At 41.5% G+C, this 22,803-nt stretch overlaps 2 protein-coding genes across 2 annotated transcripts; both read left to right on the forward strand.

The window, feature by feature from the left end:
* The first annotated feature begins 394 nt into the window (after positions 1 to 394).
* LOC144058328 (cell adhesion molecule CEACAM1-like) lies at positions 395 to 5,556 on the forward strand. The gene is made up of 5 exons (XM_077576734.1): positions 395 to 437; positions 509 to 817; positions 3,520 to 3,798; positions 3,870 to 4,139; positions 5,435 to 5,556. The coding sequence occupies exons 1-5, from the start codon at positions 395 to 397 to the stop codon at positions 5,554 to 5,556; spliced, it is 1,023 nt and encodes a 340-aa protein (XP_077432860.1).
* A 2,720-nt stretch (positions 5,557 to 8,276) lies between these two features.
* On the forward strand, positions 8,277 to 22,612 carry LOC144057669 (hemicentin-1-like). Its single transcript, XM_077575499.1, has 13 exons — positions 8,277 to 8,439; positions 8,515 to 8,805; positions 10,614 to 10,895; positions 12,688 to 12,951; positions 13,750 to 14,025; positions 15,085 to 15,336; positions 15,503 to 15,778; positions 16,636 to 16,887; positions 17,027 to 17,302; positions 18,512 to 18,763; positions 20,465 to 20,764; positions 21,836 to 22,081; positions 22,164 to 22,612. Exons 1-13 carry the CDS (start codon positions 8,385 to 8,387, stop codon positions 22,250 to 22,252), a joined length of 3,111 nt encoding a protein of 1,036 aa, XP_077431625.1. The 5' UTR covers positions 8,277 to 8,384; the 3' UTR covers positions 22,253 to 22,612.
* Positions 22,613 to 22,803: the final 191 nt, after the last annotated feature.

The raw sequence follows: 22,803 nt of genomic DNA on the forward strand, positions 1-22,803 counted from the left end.
AAGGGTTCGGTAAATGTGTATAGGAAGCCGGTGGGATTCAGTACCTCCAACAAGCCCAAGAGCCACCGATCTATGCCCTACATAAGCGTCATCCATCGATACGATGGCTGTGTGACGAGCAAGGATTTCAACAATAACAAGGTGCATACGACTCTATTGGATCAGATAAAGTCTTGAATAAACAGCATCCCTGCACCCCCCCCCCCCCAGTCTAGCTAAACATACCCCTTGTCATCATTTGTCATGTGGAGAACTTCACCCAAGATGGCAAACAAAGATGGAAGACAGAAGCCACCTACAGATAAGAAGCAGCGTGTTTGAGGAGATGAGGGGGAGGGGGGGGGACCACGTATATAATTGTCGCAGAAAAGAGGTGGTGGTCCGACACCTCAAAATGGAGAGAAAACAGGCTGCCGTGCTGCTGCTTTCAATAAAAGGTGACAATGAAGTGATAATTGTGAAGTGGTTCAGGTTCAGCATTCTTCCTCTTCTTTTTCATCCCCACCAGGACTTCTGTTTTCTAGCGCCGTGCGGGTCCTGCCGTCGTCCAACCCGGCTGCGGTCGGGGACAACCTGACGCTCTCACTCTGGCCGGTGGGCGATCTGAGGGGGGGTAGTTGGGCCGTGGGGGACACGTTCATCCTCACCTGGCTCGGGGACCAGCAGGCGGTTTTTCCCGACCACAGCGGCAGGGCGACGGTGGACGTCCGCACGGCCGCCCTCACCCTCAGGTCGCTCACACTGGCGGACTCGGGGGTGTACGTGGTGCAGAGCAGCGATCCGCCGCTGAGGGCCAACGTCTCCGTTACGGTTCTGGGTGAGATGTTTGATGCTTTTCATGGGGACAGATTATGGATCAGCTGACAAAACTACAGATGCCTTGAGTTACAAGTGACCCGACTTATGAGTTTTTCGGGATACAATCAGTCGTTCGGCCCACTTGCTTTGATGGTAAAACGTAGGGGCGTGCCCCAAAAAATAAAATCGATTCTCATTTAGTCCGATTGAGAATTGATTTGAAATGTCCCAAAATTGGAGCAGTATGGTTCCACGCGATCTGAAGCACTGTTAGGTTGGAGCCACATTAAAGAGTAGAAAGAAAAAGTCACGATCAAGTTATCCCAATAAAAGTTGTTTTTTTTGCAGCGTAGGAAGAGCATATGCCGGTGAGTAATGTTAAGATGCGTCTCTTTATACATTCCTGAAGCGTTAAGTATGAATAGCCGTTCTTTTGAGTGATAAAAGTGCCGCGAGTAGCACGCTAATTAGCATTAGCGAGTTAGACTGCAGTAGATTATGACGATTCTTTGCACATCTGTAAAATGAAGCAAAAATCCTCGTCAATCAAACCATTTTGAATCAAAAATCGGAATCGAATCGTGAGACACTCAAAGATTTTCACCCCTAATAAAAAGATTTAATATACTAAGACAGCAAGAGCAATAGATAAGACAAAAATACTGTACAAACAATATCATGTCAAAATATGCATCAATCATCATTACCAAAGATCAACGATCTTATAAAACGATCCTACAGCTTATTGCTCTCTGTAGGTGTAAAATGCAGGATGGCAGAGGATTGAGACATTAGAAAATCTCTTTCTCATCAGCAAAAATGAGGCAGAGCTTATAATACTTCCTGTTTTCACCCTTCATTCAAATGTCCACAGTGTTTACAACTGGATTTGAGAACTGAATTCAACTTTTGAATGCATATGTCCGACTGTTCGATGCTTCCATATAGACACAACCTGCTTTTCTCTAACAAGGAGCTGGTTGTCAAAATTGTCCGTGGATTATTATTATTATTTTCTTGATCCATGTTTCAAATAAAGTGTGCGAGTCAACAGTATCTCTGCTCTGACCATTTAACAAGTGCACTTACGTCACATTGTCCTTTCTTGTCAACCTTTACATAGCAACGGCAAAAGAGCATCCCTGAAGCAATATTGAGAATATTAAGAACTTCATGCGGTTCTAAATTGCGTGTGTGTTTTGGCTTGCGTTGCCCTTTTGGCTCGCGTGAGACTTGTTGTCGCCACGCGCAATGCCTTCAGCTCCTGTCTGACTTGTCTTGCGGTTTTACGCTCTATTTGGAGAAACACCTTCATCAACATAATCATCATGAGTGTCAAGCATGTGTTGCGTTTTTTTCTTCGTCATATGAAATATACATACAGTATTATGTAACGCAATGTTTTCATGTTGCACACATTTCATATACATTTTTATAATACTGACTAGCGGTGTCAGGCGATTCAAATTTTTTAATCGTAATTAATCGCATGACTTCAATAGTTAACTCACAATTAATCAAAAATTTCATCTGTTCTAAATGTACAATAAAATATTAACAAAAGTGTTAACATAAAAGTGGAAAAAATTTTAAACTAACTCTTTGACTGCCAAAAACGTTAAATAACGTTTAGTAAAATCCTATGGAGGAGTGCCAAAGACGTTAAAAGACGTTTTTTTTTTTAAACAGAGGTGAAACTAACCATTTTCTATTGTTGATTACTGAAAAACGGAATAAGGTAGAAACAAACTTTGTTTTCTGATAAAAGATGAGAGTCCAATCTTTCATTTGGTAGTATGTGTGTTTCCATAGTCCAAACACATAATTTTCTGTGGACCTTGAAAGATCAGTCAAAAATGCTTAAATCGGCTGGCACCCACGGCATCCCTTTTCTGAAAACGTCTGGCAGTCAAAGAGCTAATAGAAATGTGGCTGCATCTTTTAGTCATTGATACAGTAATTCATAATAATTCATAAAATTGAGTTAGAATAAAAAATATGTACTGTACGGTAAAAAACAAGCGTGATATTGCGTTATGTTGAGGTAATTTTTCTGCCACTAGATGGCATAATTGCTTTTGTAAGACATTGGTGACAGCTCAGTGCATTTTTCTTTTCATATTAAGAGCTATCTAATCTTTAACATGAAGTCACTTGAAATTCCGTACATTTTTAAAATGATGAAATATTGCAAAATACAACTTGACCCCTGTCTCCATAAATATATGCATTATTATAAAATTTATTACTGCTAAATTTTGATGTGGACGTGTCTGCTGCGTTGCGACTGGAATTCCCCAAATACAAGCTTTCAAAGTACGACGATCATTAATCGTTTTTAATTTAAATTCAGGAAATTTAAATTAACTCAGAATTAATTTTGACACCCCTAATACTAACAAAATGTCAATAAATTATGTATATATTTTTTAATAAAAAAATAAAAATAAGGTATTGGTCTGCATGGTGCAGCGTGGTCTATAAATTCCTAAACTAGAGAGCAATGATGATGTCATGTCAAATCGGTAAAATTACCGAATGAACAATACTGAGCTCTCCAGAAAAATAAAATTAAAAAAAATTAAAATATATATATAAATTCCCAAGCTAGACTTGCCCCAGCATGAAAATGAAGCTGGTCCAGTTTTTGCACCCAGCGCACATGCGCCTGTCTCATCACAGATAGCATTATTTTAATAAATATCACCTGTATCGTACCAGAGCCCGTTTCCAACGTGACCCTGGGGGCCAATCAAAGCCACCTGCTGGAGTCATCCCCAGCGTTGCTCACATGCTTCATATCCTCGGGCTCCTCGCCATCTTTCCGCTGGTTCAACGGCAGCTCGGAGGTAACGGCCCACCAAAGAGTCACGCTCTCCCACAGAAATTCCACCCTGGCCATCCTCACCGTGAGCCGCTACGACGGCGGACCCTTCAGGTGCTTCGCATTCAACCCCGTCAGCAACGGCACCAGCGACCCGTTCTCCTTCACCGTCACCTGTGAGCGTTACCGTTCAAACACATTCGCACCCGAGGGAGACCGATTTGTGATGTCCCATCTCCCTCCTCAGACGGCCCAGACAACATGGCTCTGACGGTCAACGAGCAGCACGCCGCCACTTCCTTTGTGAGCGGCAGCAACCTGACGCTGCAATGCTCGGCCCAGTCCGGTCCGCCGGCTCTGCTTCGCTGGGCTTTCGGGGGCCGCTTTCTAAACGCCACGGGCCCCGCGTTGGGACTGGTTCACGTCAACCAGGACCATAGCGGGCCTTATTCTTGTCTGGCATTCAACAATGAAACCAAACGGAGCAGCAACATCACCAAAGACATCCTCATAACTAGTGAGTAGTCATATATAAAGTATCATATCATATATGTGAGTCTAGGTGTGCTCCCTCTAGTGGTACATAGAAGAATAACTGAATTTAACTGTTGTAACTGCATAATGTTACAGTTGGATACACTTATTTTAAATCATGGGCGTCAAACTCACTTTTGTTGCAGACCACATCGGAGTTATGGTATCCCTACGACTTGAACCCATACAAATGTATGATCCCTCATATTATCACATATACACAACAGAATCCAGTAAAAAAAAAAAAAAAAAAAAGCGCAACAGGGGATTGTAACAAATATTGCACAATGGTATTATAAAAAGTGAAGACAATTAGCAATTTTTGCTAGAAACGAAGTCGATACACGATTTGCGGGCCACATAAAATGATGTGCTGGGCCAGATTTGACCCCCGGGCCTTGAGTTTGACAACTGTGTTTTTATTGCTTTTTAGGAATAGCTTTTTAGCTGGAGCACTAGTAGAGCATTATATTAGTAGTGTAGTAGTAGAAGAGTGTTCAACTAGTAGTAGTACATTTGCAGTCCTATTAAATGTAACGATATCCCAACATCACGATACGACAATTATCACGATATTGTGGGGAGGTTGGCGATGTTAAAAAGGTCACAATATTGTGACAATTTTTTTTTTAGCTAATACCAAAAAAAAAAAAAAACGCAATATTGTGCTTTTGTACATAAGAGCAACGCATATAAACAACCTAGGATCTCTACGAGTCACATATTGACTTGGTTCACAAATATATTACGTTCCCTTTCATCTGACAATTAGCGCAGATTTCAAACATAGAAGGGCCAAAACATGCCTTGTGAAAACGTAACTGCACTAAATAACTAGCCACCAGAGGGTGCTAGAACTGCACAAATGGAAATCAACCCAATTTTTTTTTTTTTTTAACAGATGTGCCACTTTTAATATTGGGACATGACGACAACGATATTGTGGCAGTTTTAATATCGCGATATCACAATATTGCCGATTTCGCTACATCCCTAAAATTGGCAGCAGTGGTGGTAGAGTAGCGGTAAGTAAGACGCATTATTAGTAGTCATATTAGTGATGTTAGCACGAGGCGCATCGACAGTCATATTAATAGTAGTAGTAGTAGTAGTAGTACTAACACTAGGACATTGACAAAGTTGGAGTTTTATGCAATGACAATCTACCTACCTATCTTTCTATCTAGTAGCACTAGCAGTAATAATAGTACAAGCTGTAGTAGTAGCATCCGATATACTGCATGACGCTAGTGATGTGTTCTTTGTGTCTATGTCTAGAGTCGCACACGCCAGCGTTGAAGCCGCACACGTTTCCCATGTGGCTCCTTCCCATGATGCCGTGGCTTGGATTCCTCCTGTCCGCACTCGGTAAGAGATGCGACATGATCACCAATGACTAAATGTAACAACGTACTGTTTTTTTTTTATTATTATAAAAGCTTTGTCCAACTTTCCACTCATCAGATGCAACATTAGGGACTGGATTTACACCGTGATTCCCAAAATAGAGTTGAGTGAGTTTACATTCATGTTCTCTCCGGCTGCTTTCATTTTGCTGCCAAATATGGTTGAGACACCGTAAAGCCAGTTTATCTCAGGGGTGTCAAATGGTGGCGGAGACAATACAGTACTGTGCTATGAAATGAGCAGCATGGTGGTTAATACTAAAACAAGGACTGCTTGTGTGTTCACAGAGGATGACGGCCATCTATGAACAACACATGGTGCACGCATGGACAATATTTGTGCAATCAGACCACTAATGTTAACTTCAAATAGCATTTGACAGTTGTTGTTTTTTTAAAAGGGTGTCAAAAAAAAAAGAGTCTCATTTTGCTGGAAAATAATTAAAAATTATTGGCTTCAATAAAAAGCTGGAGGAATTATATCTTGGGTGATTTATATGGCAATGATTTGTTTTTCCAGAGGAAAAAATAAACACTTTAATTAGTTTAATAATAATAATAATAATAATAATATTAAAACATTTAACTATATTGGTCTTCCTTGAGCTGTCACCTTATCGTGCCTGTCGTAAAATTCATTCAGTCATATATCCTTTATCCTCTGCACAGAATGGCTCTATTTAGTGTCGTACTGATGAGCTAAAAGAGATGTGAAGTTCCCTGGCGGGTCCATCCAGGGCAAACAGGTCCTAGGTGAGGGAGCAGGCATTGCACGGGATGCATTTTCACAATAAATAAATATATCCACACATTTCTAAACAACACACAATTGCTTAGCTTACTATATCTTCACTGACAATGTTGTATTGCTTTTAGTGTGTAATTAAAGTAAAGGCGAAGAATGTCAACGTGGCTGTTGCAGCCTTTGTTTTTTTTTGTACGAGACTGAAAAAATAAACATTTTTGCACACACCTGATGTCAAATCAAAAATGTATGTTTCATCCGATTTCAATTCTATTGTAATGTTTGCCCATTGTATCATAATGTTTGCCTTCGTTTCATGCCATGTAACGTACTGAGCATAATAAAACATTTATCCGGTGGACACGGGCTATTGAAAGTGCACAGAAAGTGCTTGGCGTCATCACAAAACATGGCAAACAGGTGAGGGTGGATCAAGTGCAAACACCAAGCAGTTTCGTTTCACTTTAAAATGCCACCGGAGCGGAAGATGAGAAAGCAAAATTATTTGCATTATTGCCATTCAGTGGCGACGCAAATAAAATACAATTTGTGTGTTCCGTGCCACTGATCTATCACGAAGACATTTTATTTATCATGTCATCTTCATCAACTGCTTCTGCAAAATTTTGCATTTTTGTTTAACACCAAAATATTGACTGTTAGCGAAACGTATTATTTTTGTGTGCTCGCGCAACTGAAATTGGCTGACCTCAAACGGTTCAGCACACAACAATTTTTTTGTGTAATTAACATCTGAGGTAATATTGCTGTGGGATCAAACGTCCTTAAGTTAAGCGCTATCAAAAATGAGAGGATACAGTTGTATGAAAAAGTGTGACAATTTTCAAGGTTTCCTTTAAAAATAATTTGTTGTTTGGGTCAAGCAATTTCAGTGAAATATATCATATAGCAGATGAACACAGTGATATTTGAGAAGTGAAATAAAGTTTAGTGGATTCACCAAAAGTGTGCAAAAATTATTGAAACGAAAAGTAGTGCTTAACTCATTTGCTCCCCAAAACTTCTTTATACGTTTTTATGAGGGGGGGGGGGGGGGGGGGGGTTGATGCAGCCGCTAAACTGAAGAGGTCGCTTAAAACAATAGTAGTTATTACAAAAAACGGCCAGCAGGTGGCAGCAGAGCATAAGAGATCAACTAGGGCCACGTTGCAACAAGCTCTCTTCCCCAGTGTTTTCAACAGGTTTGCGAATAATTAGGAGACTTCGCTATATTCAAACGCTAATTGCTAAACGCTAAATATTTGTTTGGTAAGCTCATTGACCCTTGACCTATACAGACACATGAAGCTAATCATGAGGTATTTAATCGCAAGTGATTCACCACTTTGGATCTTCTCTGAAGAGCGGCAACATGGGAGCCTCAAAACAACTCTCAAATGGCCTGAAAACAAAGTTTGTTCAACATCGTGGTTCTTGGGAAGGATACAAAAAAAATAAATCGCTCAGACATTTCAGCTGTCAGTTTCCATTGTAATGAATATAACAGTGATGAAATACAAGACCACAGGCACAGTTCTAGTTAAGGCCCTGATTTACTTAAATGGGTTCCCTATCACAGAACAACAAACTATTTTAATTAACCGATTCTGCAAAGTTGTCTTTTGTTAGTTAAACACCAAAAATACTGAATATTGGCAAACATTATTTTTGACTGAACTAAAATTGCACGGCACCGGCTGATGTGAAGTTGTTCACTACACAATGCATTTCCCAGTGTTTATTCACCATCTAAAGGAATGTCACTTGGGCTCAAAGGTCCTTAAGTGAAGTTAAAATTGAATAGAACGTGTGAGTGTTGCCCCCCCCACTCCCACGACAAGTGGATGGAAAGTTGCCGGGCAAGAAGAAAGGTTTACAGTAAATGGACACTCCCGCGGCACAGCTCCGGGAGGATCGGGGCAAAACAGGGCGTGGTGGCTTTGTGGTGGCGGTGCTGAGCATTTGCATCAACAGAAAGTTGTGCACAGCAAATATTTGCTATCAAGGCAGCAAACAGGATTGGTCACCGTTGAGGGATTTGAATTAGTTTAGCTGAGAAGGCCCAAGGGAACGCAGCATGGAGCCTCCGTTAATGTGCCTCGTCGTCATATTGCTGTTATCCTGCTCAACAGGTAAGACTTGGCAAAATCTCTTGAAATCGAATGATATTAAGCAAGCGCTAAAGACCGACAAATCTCTATCTGCAGGTGCGGCCGCTCAGGGTATATTCGCCTCGGAGAACCCAATCGCCGTCGGGAAGAACGTCACCCTTTTCAGCCAAAGCCACGTCACCACGGGTGTGTGGCTCTTCAACAATAACCTGGTGGTCATCATTTTCCCCGGAGGAGCGAGCATCACCGGCAACTGGACGGGCAGGGCGGTGTTCAATTCCACCTCCTCGGCGTTGACGGTGATGACGCTCGGGCTGGGGGACTCCGGGACGTACACGCTCCAGGACGTGGCTTCCGCCCCGTTCCAGTTAGTGCTGTCGGTTCAAGGTAAGGAGTGCCTTCAAGGTAATTGTATTGTATGGATGGATGATACATGGTTGCCTTTCATGCCCGATTGACCACTAATCAATTGAGTTGGTCCAGATTGTCTGTTGTTAGCCAGGGTAGGACCAGCTTCCCTTTGATGAGGAACACGATAACAGAAAATGGATGGATGAACGTTTGTCGGTCTCTCAGTACCCTGTGACTGCCGGCATGGCTCAAGGGCAGCACAGCTTAGGTGGTATAGTGATTGCCTCCCAACCTGAAGCCTGCGGGTTTGATCCTAAACCCTTGTGACCGTGTTGATGTGTCCTTGAGCAAGATTCCAATCCCCAGTTTCTCCTTATGCTGCGTCATCCGTCGTTAAAACGAGGGGACAGTCTTAAAGTGTTTTTACGTTTACATTTGTCTGGTTGCCACTCCAAGTTGTAGTCTACTTATTGTCCACTTTAACTCTTTGACTGCCAGACGTTTTCAGAAAAGGGATGCCGTGGGTGCCAGCCGATTTTAAGCATTTTGACTGATCTTTCAAGGTCCATAGAAAATTATGTGTTTGGACTATGGAAACACACATACTGCCAAAACAAGATTGGACTCTCATCTTCCATCAGAAAAAAGAGAGTTTGTTTCTACCTTATTCCGTTTTTGAGTAATCAACAATAGAAAATGGTTAGTTTCACCTGTTTTGAAAAAAAAAACGTCTTTTAACGTCTTTGGCACTCCTCCATAGGATTTTACGAAACGTTATTTAACGTTTTTGGCAGTCAAAGAGTTAAAATGGCAAAGGCTCCAGAGCTTGACCTTGACTCAGAACTGGATAAACAGTAGAAAATGGATGGACAGATGGCTGGACTTCAAACGTGCTTTTCAGTTGATTGGCAACTAAACTAGGGTGTAGTCTGCCTTTTGCCACAGTGACCACCCCAACTCTGAAAAGGATAAGCGGTAGAAGATGGATGGATGGACGGACGGATAGATGGATGTCTGCCAGGTGGGGGACTCTACTGAGTCCCGACTTGACAGAATTCAAAGTCGAGTTATCAATTTTAGGCCTTGCGATTTGCTTGACTTAATCTCTAACAGTCTGCTATTTTCATCACTTACTTTCATCAGTCCACAAAATGCTTCTCCGTTTCTCCTTAGACTAGTCCGATGTGTTCTTTGTAACCACAGACCGTCTTTGATCAACCTGGAGCTGATCATTGGCAATCCGGCTACTGTTTGATCCATTCGAATGGTCGTTTTCTTCTTTCTTCTTCACTCTCTAGTTTTGCTTTCCATTATAAAGCATTGCCAACCATTTTGGCCAAGCAGCCTATCATATTCTGCCCTTCTTTGTACAACAACCCCCCCCCCCCCCCCCGCCCCCCCGATCAAACGTTTCATTGGAGTACGGTGTCTTTTTGAACAATGTCTAGGTAAAACAAATTGTTTGAGTTTTTATCATTAGCTAATTTAGTATTTTTACATTAGTTCATGTTAGCTATGAGAATGATTTGTTGTGATAGCATAAAAGCCTGAGTGAATAAAAGTGGGGAACTATTTTGTGAAGAGATGTTTTTTATGCTGTTGCCAAGTTATCTAAAAGCGTATTAGCTCATGGTTAAAAAAAATATATATATATATTTTCTTCAAATCTATAGTCCTTTCGTTTTAACAAAGGGGCATATTCGCTCAGTCTGTACTTTTTTTACCTTTAATTTAGGAGTTGAAATTGTTCTTTGACTTTTCCCTACTTCTAAATACTGAGTGTGAGTATTTTTTGCTACCCATAGTTAGTTCCGGTGTTTGACAAACCGTTTGTCTGTCCACAGAGCCTATTTCGGGTGTGAGCATGAGCGCAAACGGCAGCAACCTGGTGGAGTTCAATGACACGGTGACGCTCGCCTGCGCCGTGGTCACGGGCACTTCACTGTCTTTCACGTGGCTCAACGGCACGGCCGAGGTGACGCCCGGCGGATACGTCCAATTCAGCCAAGACGGCTCCCAGCTCATCCTCACCAAAGTGACGCGCTACGACGAGGGCCCGTTCAGGTGCAACGTGACCAATGGCATCAGCCACGGAATCAGTTCATCTGCGCAATTCAACATCAGCTGTGAGTTAGAAGCATTATTATAACAAAATTAACAAAAAAACTTTCAAAAATATATAAGTTACTTTCATGTCTTTACCCATCTCGAAATGGGAGACAGACTTGTCTATAGCACCCGAACCTGACTTTTGGATTCAAGTTTGTGAAAATGCATTTAAAATGACAAAACACACAAATTTACAACTTATCCAATATAAAATTATTCACAGAACATACATTACTCAATATATGATGAAGAAAATGGGACTCTCAGACTCCGACATTTGTCTCGAATGCTTACAAAACACTACAGACACTTATGTTCATGCTTTATGGTTATGTACTCCGGTTATGTATTTCTGGACTAAAGTCTTAGACAAACTTTCCGCTATTTTGGACTGTAGGATACCTTTATCTCCAAACTTGTGTTTGCTAGGTGACCTAACAACAATTGACTTACCGCATAAACAATTTCAATCTACACTTGTAGCCCTTACTATTGCAAAAAAACAATTCTTGTTAACTGGAAAAATAAACAAACTCTGAATATCGACCAATGGTCTAACCTCCTCATAAATCACATTTTAATGGAAAAAATATCTGCCTCAAATAAAAAACAAATATCAAAATTTATAGAAACATGGTCTACGTATATAGAATTTTTTACTTAATTCTGTCTGTTAGCGAGAGCCACCACATCGTGATAACTTACATTGATGTTTCTGCATTTGGCAATTTATTATTATATTATATTATTAGTATGGGATTTTTTTTAATGGGCTTTAGGTGAACTGATGAATACACACACAGGGATATGATTTGACCAAAGTGAAATTATCTGAAAATTTAGCCTGGGGTCTGGGGGCCGCTGGCACCCAGCTAGGGTCCCCCCGGAGCTCATGGGTTTTCCGTGTTTTTAAGTGCTTTCAATGCACTCACATGACAAAGAAATAGACAAAACAACAGCATAAATTTTCAATGTATATTGAACTATCCCATATAAAATGGCAGTTTTAGTCAACTCAAAATCAGTCACATTCAAAAACATTGGACTGCCTTTGCTTTTAAAAACTATCACTGAGAATATCATCATATCTAACTAATGTGATTACTAAGTTAACACATAAATAATGTTGAAGAGTTCAAATTTCATGAACAAATAATTGTATCATGACCAAATGAAAAGTAACTCATATTAGAGCATACCACAAATGTCTTTGTTATAGCAGAAGATGTTATCTGTCGGAGTCATGTGCATACACAATGAACTACTAAAAAATAAAAAAATAAAAAAATAAATAAAATAATAATAAAAAATAAATCGGAATTTTTTTTTGGGGGGGAGATAAAAAAAAGCGGAATTCCGCGAATTAGCGGAAAAATCACATCCCTGCACACACACTCGCACGCACACACACACGCACATACAAAAAAATAAAAAATAAAATATATATATATATATATATATATATGTGTGTGTATATGTATATATATGTATATATATTTAAAAAATAATAATAATAAAAAAAAAACATTTATTAAATTTTTTAAATTTATTTGTTTTTTTAAAAAAAGGAGAGCAATGATGATGTCAAATCGAATGAACAATACTGAGCTCTCCTGGAGAAAAAAAAAAGAAGCATTATTATAGCACTGATAAAACAACCAATCATAATGTTTTGATAGCTTTTTAACCACATGACCTACCCTGATCTTTCTTTCGGGGCAATAACCAGAATTAGCTTCTGGAAATTATACCCCGAACGAAACATCAGCAAGCTCAGTAGCTCAACGACTATTCCTCTCGTTTCTCCAGACGGACCCACGGACGCCACCGTGTCAGTCGCGCCCCCGATGCACACCCACATCACGGGCTCACACATCACCCTGTCGTGCTCGGCCGAGTCCAAGCCCCCTGCGACGATCGCATGGATGCTGGATGGGGTGAACCTCAACCACACCGGGGCGCAACTTGAACTAGCAACGGCCACGGAGAACCACTCGGGGGACTATCAGTGTCTCCTCCACAACTCTGTCACATCCAGGTTCAGCAGTGTGAGCGCAATGATCAGGATCATGGGTAAGGTTGGGTGAGGTGTTCGAAAATGGATGGTTGTCGGTTTGTGGCCTATAAATGACTGAAGACAAATCTGCCATGCAGCGTGAAGCACAGAAGCAGTCAGCTAAAATAAGCCCCAACTCATGGGTGACCCTCAACAGGACAACTGGTTGAAAAACGATTGGATTAGGACCCCTTTTCCCTCATGACCCTGAACAGGATAAGCAGTTGAAAATGGGTGGAGGGTTGCCTGAGACGGTTTCTGGTTGCTCCAGTTTCCTGTGAGCCTGAACAGGATAAGCAGCAGGAAATTAGTGGATGGTCACCTGTCCATCAGTGCCATGCGACTGACTTGATGACCAATCCATGGGATGGTGTGGTTTTCATAGGCTCCAGTTTTTCGTGACTGATCAGAACATGTGGTTGAAAATAGATAGTGTGTGTTAAAGCTTTCCTGTAACCTTGCAGTACAAAATGGTTGTCTTAAGTAGAAAATCGATGAATTGAGTGCTGTTGATTGACTGATGTCTAATCCAGGTTGGAGTCTGATTGTTGTCTCTCAACAGGATAAGCATCATAAAAGTGGATGGATTATGATATGTCATGTTGTCCTTTCAGACGGACAGTATTGCCCACACGGCACAACACATCTCAAGTTGGTTATATTCCAAACAAAGATTTGGTGGTTTCATGCAGGCTTACATGCAGGACTGGTTTTCAGGCTAAAGACACAAAAGTCAACCTCACTCGAGATTGAAACTAACAACATCAAATCTTTTTGCAATGATGTTTAACAATAAACAAGAATCTGTCCCACAGCGCCAATAACAGCCGTGACGGTGAACCACACGGGCGGAGTGGCGGTGGCCGAGGAGTCCTTCGCCCTAAACTGTCACGTAAGCGGAGTGGCAGAAATCATCCAGTGGATGAAGAACGGCGAGCTGGTGTCCGCTGACAACACCACGATCCTTGATGCGGGGAACCAGACGCTGACTCTGAACCCGGCCCAGCCCTCAGACGCCGGCCAGTATAAGTGTCAGGCTTTCAACGCCGTGAGCAACATGACCAGCAGTCCCTACGGCCTGGCAGTCTACTGTGAGTTGAAACATTTGTTCAGCTGACAAAGCACTGATTAAAAAAAATACAGATCTCAAATGTCTTTTAGCTCTTTGACTGCCAAAAACGTTAAATAACGTTTAGTAAAATCCTATGGAGTGCCAAAGACGTCAAAAGACGTTTTTTTTAAACAGAGGTGAAACTAACCATTTTCTATTGTTGATTACTGAAAAACGGAATAAGGTAGAAACAAACTTTTTTTTTCTGATGAAAGATGAGAGTCCAATCTTTCATTTGGTAGTATGTGCGTTTCCATAGTCCAAACACATATTTTTCTGTGGACCTTGAAAGATCAGTCAAAAATGCTTAAATCGTCTGGCACCCACGGCATCCCTTTTCTGAAAACGTCTGGCAGTCAAAGAGTTAATATTACCTCATTTGTAGAGACTAAAAATTCTACTTGAATTTCATTCGTTCATTAGCTGACAAGAAGGTAGGTATAGTCTCAAATAAATATGTCATCTCCCAACAGCAGTTGGGGGCTGCGGGTCGTGACCGAAAGAAAAAGATCCCAGACAAAGCAGCCAAAATGAGTTTTCTCCGCAGGGTGTCCGAGCTCTCCCTTTGGGATATTCGGGAAGGGCTCACATTCGAGCCACTGCTCCTCCACGTTGAGAGGAGCCAGTTGAGGTGGTTCGGGCATACGGTTCGGATGCCTCCTGGACACCTCCCTCCTGTTCCGAGCATGTCCCACCAGTGGGAGACCCCCGGGGATGACCCAGGACTCGCTGGCGAGACAATGTCTCTTGGCTGGCCTGGGAACTTCTTGGGATCCCCCTGGTGGAGAAAGATGAAGTGGCTGGGGGGGAAGGGAAGTCTGGGCAGGCTAGGACGGGTGCACTGATGCTGTGTCGATGAATTGTCTTACTAGTGAGGACTAAGAGCAAGCTCATATACGGACTTTAAGCAGGATACCAACGATATCCAATAAATGTTTCAATAAATAAACTTCTTTCCAAAGACATGAGAGGGTAACACAGTATTGGAACTCAGTAATCTTTAGGTACCACCCAAAAGTTATCTTGCTTGTTTTTGAAGACGGCCCACACACGCCGGTGATCTCCGCACCCTCGGTGGCCCTGACTGGAAACCGAGTGCTCCTCAATTGTTCCAGTAGCTCCCATCCTCCGAGCGTGTACAGCTGGCGCTTCAACGACACCGAGCTGGCTAACACCGGCGAGTACCTGACGGGACCGTTGACATTCAACATGAGCGGGACATACACCTGCACGGCCTTCAACAATGTCACAGGGAGAAACAGCACCGCATACCACATGCTCACTCTTTTGGGTAAGTGGAGGGCCTTGATTTAGCGATATTTCCTCAAATCGTGGCCTCCGACAGACATCCTATTTCAGTTTGTTACTGATAAGTGCTAACCAACCAAACCACAACAGCAACCGCTGAGTGGTTATGCTCATGATCCAATTCTCCCCGCGCCGCAACCTTTCCACAGCTCCGGTGAGCATCGCCTCCGTGACGGCCGTTGGTGCTCATCCAATCCTGAACCACACGTTCAGCCTCACCTGCGGGACCGTGGGAAGCGTGGAGTCCATCGCCTGGTGGCATCACGGAGGCCCGCTGTATACCGACGGCAACACGAGCCTCTCCTCGAATAACGCCACCCTGACTTTTGACCCCGTGTCGATGTCCCACAGCGGGAATTACACGTGCAAAGCTTCCAACCCTCTCAGCAGCTTCACCAGTGAAAATTATACCCTCAATGTCATATGTGAGTTGTTTTTTTTACATGTCGTATCATAACAAAACGATGGTACGACCATACATGTCAACCCATAAGGTTTGTCCGTATTTCTTACGGATTTTTAAGTGTTGCAAAAGCATACGGGCGTATTTGGAAATGAATACGGATTTAACTGTTTTCATGAAAATAATAATATTAGTACATATTGCTTACCCTTTTTAAATTTATTTAGTATTTACTGTCGGCTACGTGCTACACGTGTGCATAAGCTCGATTTAAACAACAACCGGTCACAAAATCTCGTCTATCGCGCGAGACTTCTAACAGTTTCCTGACATGCGCAGTTAAGAAATTTGTGTTAGCGCGAAAATTGCGAGTCGTCCGCAGTGGTTGAGAAAATGGGGGACAGGCCGGCCAAAAAAAACAAGATACACCGGACGTTTTCGTTCGGAATGGACGGATTTATTTAAGGTAATTGGTCCGTCAAAACTTGGAGAAGAGTATGCATCATGTCCGCTTTGTTGACGGGACATTAAGGTTGCGGCATCTGGCATTTACGATGTCAAACAACATTTGAAATCAAAGTTGCACGAGAGAAATGTGAAGCAACAAAAAAGTCAACCGTCCCTGTGATATTTAGAAAGCTGTTTTTTCTTTGTGCAATAAAATGTCATTTGGAACAAGATACTGTCAATGTCTTCATATAAGAAAGAAAGTAAGGTAAGATTAATGTTATTGCATGAAACAGCTTTAGTATTGATAAAACTGACATAAGGATTTTTATGGGAAAACAAGGATTTTATGGGTTTGTAATACAGGTGGGACCAAATTAGGGTTGACATGTATGTACGACTGTTGTATAATGTGTAATATTTCTGTTTTAGATGGACCCGGGGTGCCAAATGTCACGTTACCCGTCGTGACCGTGGAAGGAAATAGCGTGGCACTCAGCTGCAGTGCCTTGTCGTACCCCGCCAGCCAGTACACGTGGTTCTTCAATGGCACCCGTGTGGCCAATACGTCCGTGTACCAAACAAGTCCTCTCAGCACAAATATGAGCGGGACGTACACCTGCACGGCCAGCAACACCATCACCGGCGACAACAGCTCCGCCGACACCATGTTGACCGTTCTCGGTGAGACCACGACACCGAGTAACAAAATACACATACTTTGTCGCCGGACTACCGCAATGAACTTTTTTAATACCAAAAATATATATTTCTTACCACTGAAAACAACAATTAAACCATCTTTGCGTTTGTTTGTTTTCAGAGAAAATCAATCACGTAAACATAGACGTGCCAGCGCATCCTCCCGTGGAAGGATATTTGTACACGATGATGTGCAACGTGTCCGGGCATGCTGACCAAGTGTTATGGCGAAAGGACGGACAGCCCCTAATGACGGACGCCAGGATCGCGATGTCTGTGGATAACCGCACCGTCACCATTAACCAGCTGCACCGGAATGATTCTGGACAGTACCATTGTTTGGCTATGAATCCGGCTCAACTCATTCCAAGCTCTCCTCATATGCTGCTTGTAAACTGTGAGTGTGACGCCGGTAGATATTTCTTGACACTTACCATATTTGGCAATGGTAACACACATGTGCCTTTAGTGGAACCAAAGAGATTTCTACCAGCCAATCAGCAAAAGACGATGGTGCATAGAATTAGGGGCTTTTGTAAATGGGGAAATGCTTTTATTGGTCCACACAAATGCATTTTTTAATTATATATATATAATACTATCAATACATTTTAATGCATTTATATTTAATTGCTAATATTAAATATTGTATTTCAGATATTTTATTTCACATTTACAAAAACATTTTTACTTTGCATTTAGAAAAACACATTAACATGTACAAGAATCATTTTAAAAATTGTGTATTTACGTATTTATACTTGTATACCATATAGCATCTTTCCCTATTGTTTTTTTTTTTTTTTTTTCACAATTAACTCTTTGACTGCCAGACGTTTTCAGAAAAGGGATGCCGTGGGTGCCAGCCGATTTAAGCATTTTGACTGATCTTTCAAGGTCCACAGAAAATTATGTGTTTGGACTATGGAAACACACATTCTACCAAATGAAAGATTGGACTCTCAACTTTAATCAGAAAAAAAAGTTTGTTTCTACCTTATTCCGTTTTTGAGTAATCAACAATAGAAAATGGTTAGTTTCACCTCTGTTTTGAAACAAACGTCTTTTAACGTCTTTGGCACTCCTCCATAGGATTTTACTAAAACGTTATTTAACGTTTTTGGCAGTCAAAGAGATAATGAATGTAAAGAACTAAACCATGCTTTCAATACTTCAACTCAATGGACATTGCACCTCTAGTGTATGTGTGCCTTGACTACCTGGGGGCAGTAGAAATATAAATATATATATATTGAGCTGTCAAAATTCCTCCGTAAGCTGCACTAACATCAGACGTTTTTCGTAGAGGATCCAGAAAATATGCCAGTATTATTTGTTCTATCTGTTTACATGCGCTGGGCCACCAATTGTGTTCAAATATTCGCTGTAATAACACACGGATGCCATTTGATCGCGTATCAATGGACTTTTGCGTTATTAGTTAGTAAGCGAAACAGAAGCTATGTGGTTGTTCTACATACACAACATAGAATTGTATTTGTTTTATGCTTAGTTTGACAGTAAACATGATGCGTTTTGGTCAATTTGAGGTGATGTGTTTATTTATTCAAGACACTTACCAACTGTGGTTTTTCTTTTGTTGCAGTTGGACCCGAGACGCCAATGGTTTACGGTCCGCCGACGGCCATTGAGGGACAGTCTGTAAACTTGAGCTGCTCGGCGGTGTCGCTGCCTGACAGCCACCTCAGTTGGTGGCACAACCTCACCCTGGTCGCCAACAGCTCCGTGTTTGTCACGCCGCCTTTGACGTTAAACATGAGCGGAGAATACACCTGTAAGGCCTGCAATCCCGTGTCGGGAAAGAACAGCACCGGCGTCCTGAGGCTCCAAGTTATTGGTAAGAATCCACAAAGAGTCCCCGAATGTTTTCTTGATGTATAAAAACATCAGTCAAGATCAGACCTCCTTGACACTAATTACTCATTTCTAGCGAGTCACAATTTTGACCATTTCTCCCCGTCCTTCAAAAAGTAACTTGTACACACTTTGTCCAGTCGCTACCAAAATGGGACAGCATGTCCTCGACAGATGGATTAATTTATGAGACATTGAAGTTTTCATTATTGTCTTGTTCCAAATGTCGCCTTGTGCTTTTTGCTGCTTCGATTTGCACTATTTTAACTTGTTTCTATCAATTTTCAAGTTACAAAACTGTACTGTAAAGAAGTCTAGAATTAGTAAATCAGAAACATTTCCAGAACTAGGCAATTAACCAAACATTTTACTTGGTTGTTTAATTTTACACTCGATGGGTGGCCAAGCCGCCCAGACTGCCAAATATTTGTATACAAGCAGCTAGGGATGTTCGAGACTTTCAGACAGATACCAGCACAAGTACTTAACTCTTTAGTACCATCAAAAAGCCCAAAACGGGTCACAAAATAACACCCAGGGGTTATAAAGAAAGACTGATATATCCCAGTATAGCAATTTTCCTTAAGATTGCATGAAATTAATGGCAATTTTCTATTCTAGTTTCTGATGGTAAAACGGCCGTAAGTGGGCGGCTGATCATTGCGACCATTCCGATACCTTGAAAAAATGCCTGGTGCTCAATAGCAATAACCTCATATCAGTACTCGCCCAATCCCTACAAGCAACTATAGTCATTTTTTTCCCACAGTATGAAACCTTTAAATCGGCAACCACTGATTTGTGACCAAAAACAATATTTTTTTTTATTAAATTTTAACTTAAAAAGTCACATAATAAAAATGCACCGAAGACAGTAATTGGTGTGATAGAAATGTTGTTGAAGTGATACATCTCGAGTGAGGAACTAAGATCTATGCATGTCTGGGAGTGGCATGTACAGTACATACGCACTTCGGGTGCATGAAAAAAAAAATCTGTGTAATTTTAAGGGTAATGTAAATTAGTATGAAATTATACATTATTTTGTAATCAGTTTGTTGTTTGTTATTTTATGGTTTCAACTATTAACTCTTTCACTGCCACTGACGTTAAAAGACGTCAAGTAAAAACCTACGGAGGGCTGCCAATGACGTTAAATGACGTCATCCAATTTTTTATTTTATTTTTTTTTGAAACGGGTAAGCCTTCCGGAGCTGTGGTGAAAGTTTCAAGGAGGTCTGTTGTGCCTAATGACTATTTTTGGCCCCTAGAGGGCAGCGATGACTCTCTTTTGACAAGATCGGGTGGGCGTCAGTAGAGGCGGAGCTAGAGCGTCGAGCAGGAGATGAGAATGGAAGACAAAGGAAAAATGGCGACCCCGTTGCGAGCAGCTCACGCCCGAGCCGTTTTTTTTCAAAGACCAAAAGCATCGACCAACGATAAAGAGCACATTGATGACGACGATGATCATCATCGATGATGATGATGATGATGGTTGGAAAGCATTGACGCGGCAGTAGGAGACGTGGGGGGGAGCTAGATGGAGGAGGAGGAAACGGACAAGGCGCGTTTCTGAAAACGTCTGGCAGTGAAAGAGTTAACAACTATTAGCAATTATAAACAATTACTTGCATTATTTTTCACTATTTGCTTACTTGCTAATAGTGTATATTGTCATCTTCAGAGGACATCAAGTCAGTGATGGTGGAAAACGATACCATTCCCATCGACGGTGACAACTTCACGCTCACCTGCGCGGTGGATGGGCCGTACACGTCCATCCAGTGGACAAAGGAAGGCATGCACCTTGCGGCCAACTGGTCTGCGGCCAACTGGTCCGCCATCAATCACACCCATTACTACATGGAAGAGAACAGGATTCACTTTGCGCCTTTGATGCGCAATAACAGCGGCACGTACGAGTGTGTCGCCACCAATGTGGTCGGACCTCACGAAAGCCTCCCGTACGAGCTCCTGGTCAATTGTGAGTATTGAAGAAATTGACCAAGTGCAGTGGTGCCTTGCGATACAAGTTTTGGTCTAAGTGCAGATGCAACCATTCAATAATATATTCACTCGCAGCCATTTTCACTTAAGCAACCCCCTTCACTCCCAGCTGCTTTACTGGATTTTGACTGATTTTGCAATGCCCACAGTATATCGTGTTATATTGCTATAAAAACATGGAACCTATCAAAAAGAAAGATTAGAGTCTCTTTCTTTCATCAGGGAAAAAAATATTTGCGTTTTGCAGAAATTAGCATTAGAATATAGCTAGGTTTCATGATTATTCACAAATCACAAAACAGTGGGGAAAACAGCTTTTTGCAACATGGCCCTGGTTGATCTCTTATACTGTGCTGCCATTGGTTCAAGGCAGCGTTCTGTTCAGTTCAGAGGCTGCATCAAAGCCTTTTGTAAACTCTAGCATAAAAAAACCCATAAAAAACGTATACCGTATTTTCCGCACAATAAGGCGCACCTAAAAGCCACAAAAAAAACGACAGTGCGCCTTATAATCCAATGCACCTTATATGTGGATCAATATTGGTTAAGTAAGCTCCATCTAGTGGATGCTTAATGCAACCCCAGCCACTACAGTATCCTTCTATTCTATGCACCTTATAATGCGGTGCGTCCTTTTTGGGGGGAAACGTTTTTAAATAGGCCATTCATTGAAGGTGCAACTTAATATCCGATGCGCCTTATAGTGCGAAAAATACTGTAAATATGCTTTTGGGACCATGGTAAAATTTTAAATAGAACATGTTTTTTTACATTTTTGGGAGCAAATTACTTAAAAAAAAAAAAAGTGACAATTACGAATTTTGGTCAAATCTATTTAGGGGTCGTTCCCGTTTTGCCCCCGAAAAAATACTAATTCAGCGTGCCGTAGCTTCCAAACTCCTGTTCTGATTGACCTAAAATTTGAGATTTAGTGTTGCGTCATCATTTTCAACAACTACATCAAGTTATATTAAAATCAAAATCTGTGTGCAAGAACAGCATTAAAGTGGCATTTTGGGCTAAAACCGCGTCTCTCATCCTCTTGTAGACGGACCTCTCAGCGTAACTATCAAAGGTCCGAACTTGTCTCAAGACCTCACCGTTTCTATCATGTGCGTTGCCGATTCACGACCGGAAAGCGAGTACGAGTGGTTTCTAAATGATGTGCCGTCATCAGCCATCGGCGTCGGCAGCATCATCCAAATCCCGCTGCTGGAGTCCAATTATACATGCAAGGCGACGAACCCCGTCACCAACATCACCATGTCTCACACAAAGACCCTGAGCCTTACTGGTGAGTACGATGGCACCACATTGTGGCTATAAAATGACAAATTCTGTTAAGTTCTCAAAAAAATGTATAAATTCTCTTCCAGGTTCTGCTTCTGCCCTCCGTTCCCCATCCCAGAAACTCCTCGTGATCTTAAGTGTTTTTATCATGTCCGTCCAGGTTCTCTTCCACTGAATAGCTCCAAATTGTTTGGAATTTGGTAGCTGGCAAAACACAAAGAGGGACAGGTGTCCTGTAGTCAGTCATTTTTGTTTGTTTGGAAAGGCGCATTTGACATTTGTACCAATCTGATAGTCTTCATTTTAATTGTGGACGGCAGCATGTTGTGATTATTGCCGTCACTGCACTGGAAGACACTTTTGATTCCTTTCAAAGTGGCTCCATTATCTCACTTGATAATCAATTCTTGCACTCCGCCCCCCCCACCCCCCCGCTAAGTCATGTGAGATCAAACTGTATGAAGTGTGTATGAACTTTAACGTGTTGATTTGTAGTATTGTATTTATTTCTAAATCAATAAAACTTGAAAGACTGGTTTGCCCCAGTGTTTTTATAGTTTTGAAATTTTTCATTTTAGTTAGTTTTTATTTGTTTTCACAGCGGTTCTGTTAGTTTTTCTAAGTTTCGGTTTAAAAAAAAAAAAAAGCTTAGTTTTGGTTTTGTTTTAGTTAGTTTCAGTATTAGTTTTGGGGTTTAAAAAAAGTGTATTACTTGTGTGCAATATT

This window comes from Vanacampus margaritifer, chromosome 9 (genome assembly GCF_051991255.1).
Source record: "Vanacampus margaritifer isolate UIUO_Vmar chromosome 9, RoL_Vmar_1.0, whole genome shotgun sequence".
Classification (NCBI taxonomy): domain Eukaryota; kingdom Metazoa; phylum Chordata; class Actinopteri; order Syngnathiformes; family Syngnathidae; genus Vanacampus; species Vanacampus margaritifer.

Bases quoted from the DNA above. Each gene is read 5' to 3' on its own strand.
- LOC144058328 (XM_077576734.1), top strand. From the start codon at position 395: ATGGAGAGAAAACAGGCTGCCGTGCTGCTGCTTTCAATAAAAG. The intron at 818-3,519 runs GTGAGATGTTTG...GTATCGTACCAG, and splicing joins CGTCTCCGTTACGGTTCTGG to AGCCCGTTTCCAACGTGACC. The intron at 4,140-5,434 runs GTGAGTAGTCAT...GTCTATGTCTAG, and splicing joins CAAAGACATCCTCATAACTA to AGTCGCACACGCCAGCGTTG.
- LOC144057669 (XM_077575499.1), top strand. From the start codon at position 8,385: ATGGAGCCTCCGTTAATGTGCCTCGTCGTCATATTGCTGTTATCCTGC. The intron at 8,806-10,613 runs GTAAGGAGTGCC...GTCTGTCCACAG, and splicing joins GTTAGTGCTGTCGGTTCAAG to AGCCTATTTCGGGTGTGAGC. The intron at 18,764-20,464 runs GTAAGAATCCAC...TGTCATCTTCAG, and splicing joins CCTGAGGCTCCAAGTTATTG to AGGACATCAAGTCAGTGATG.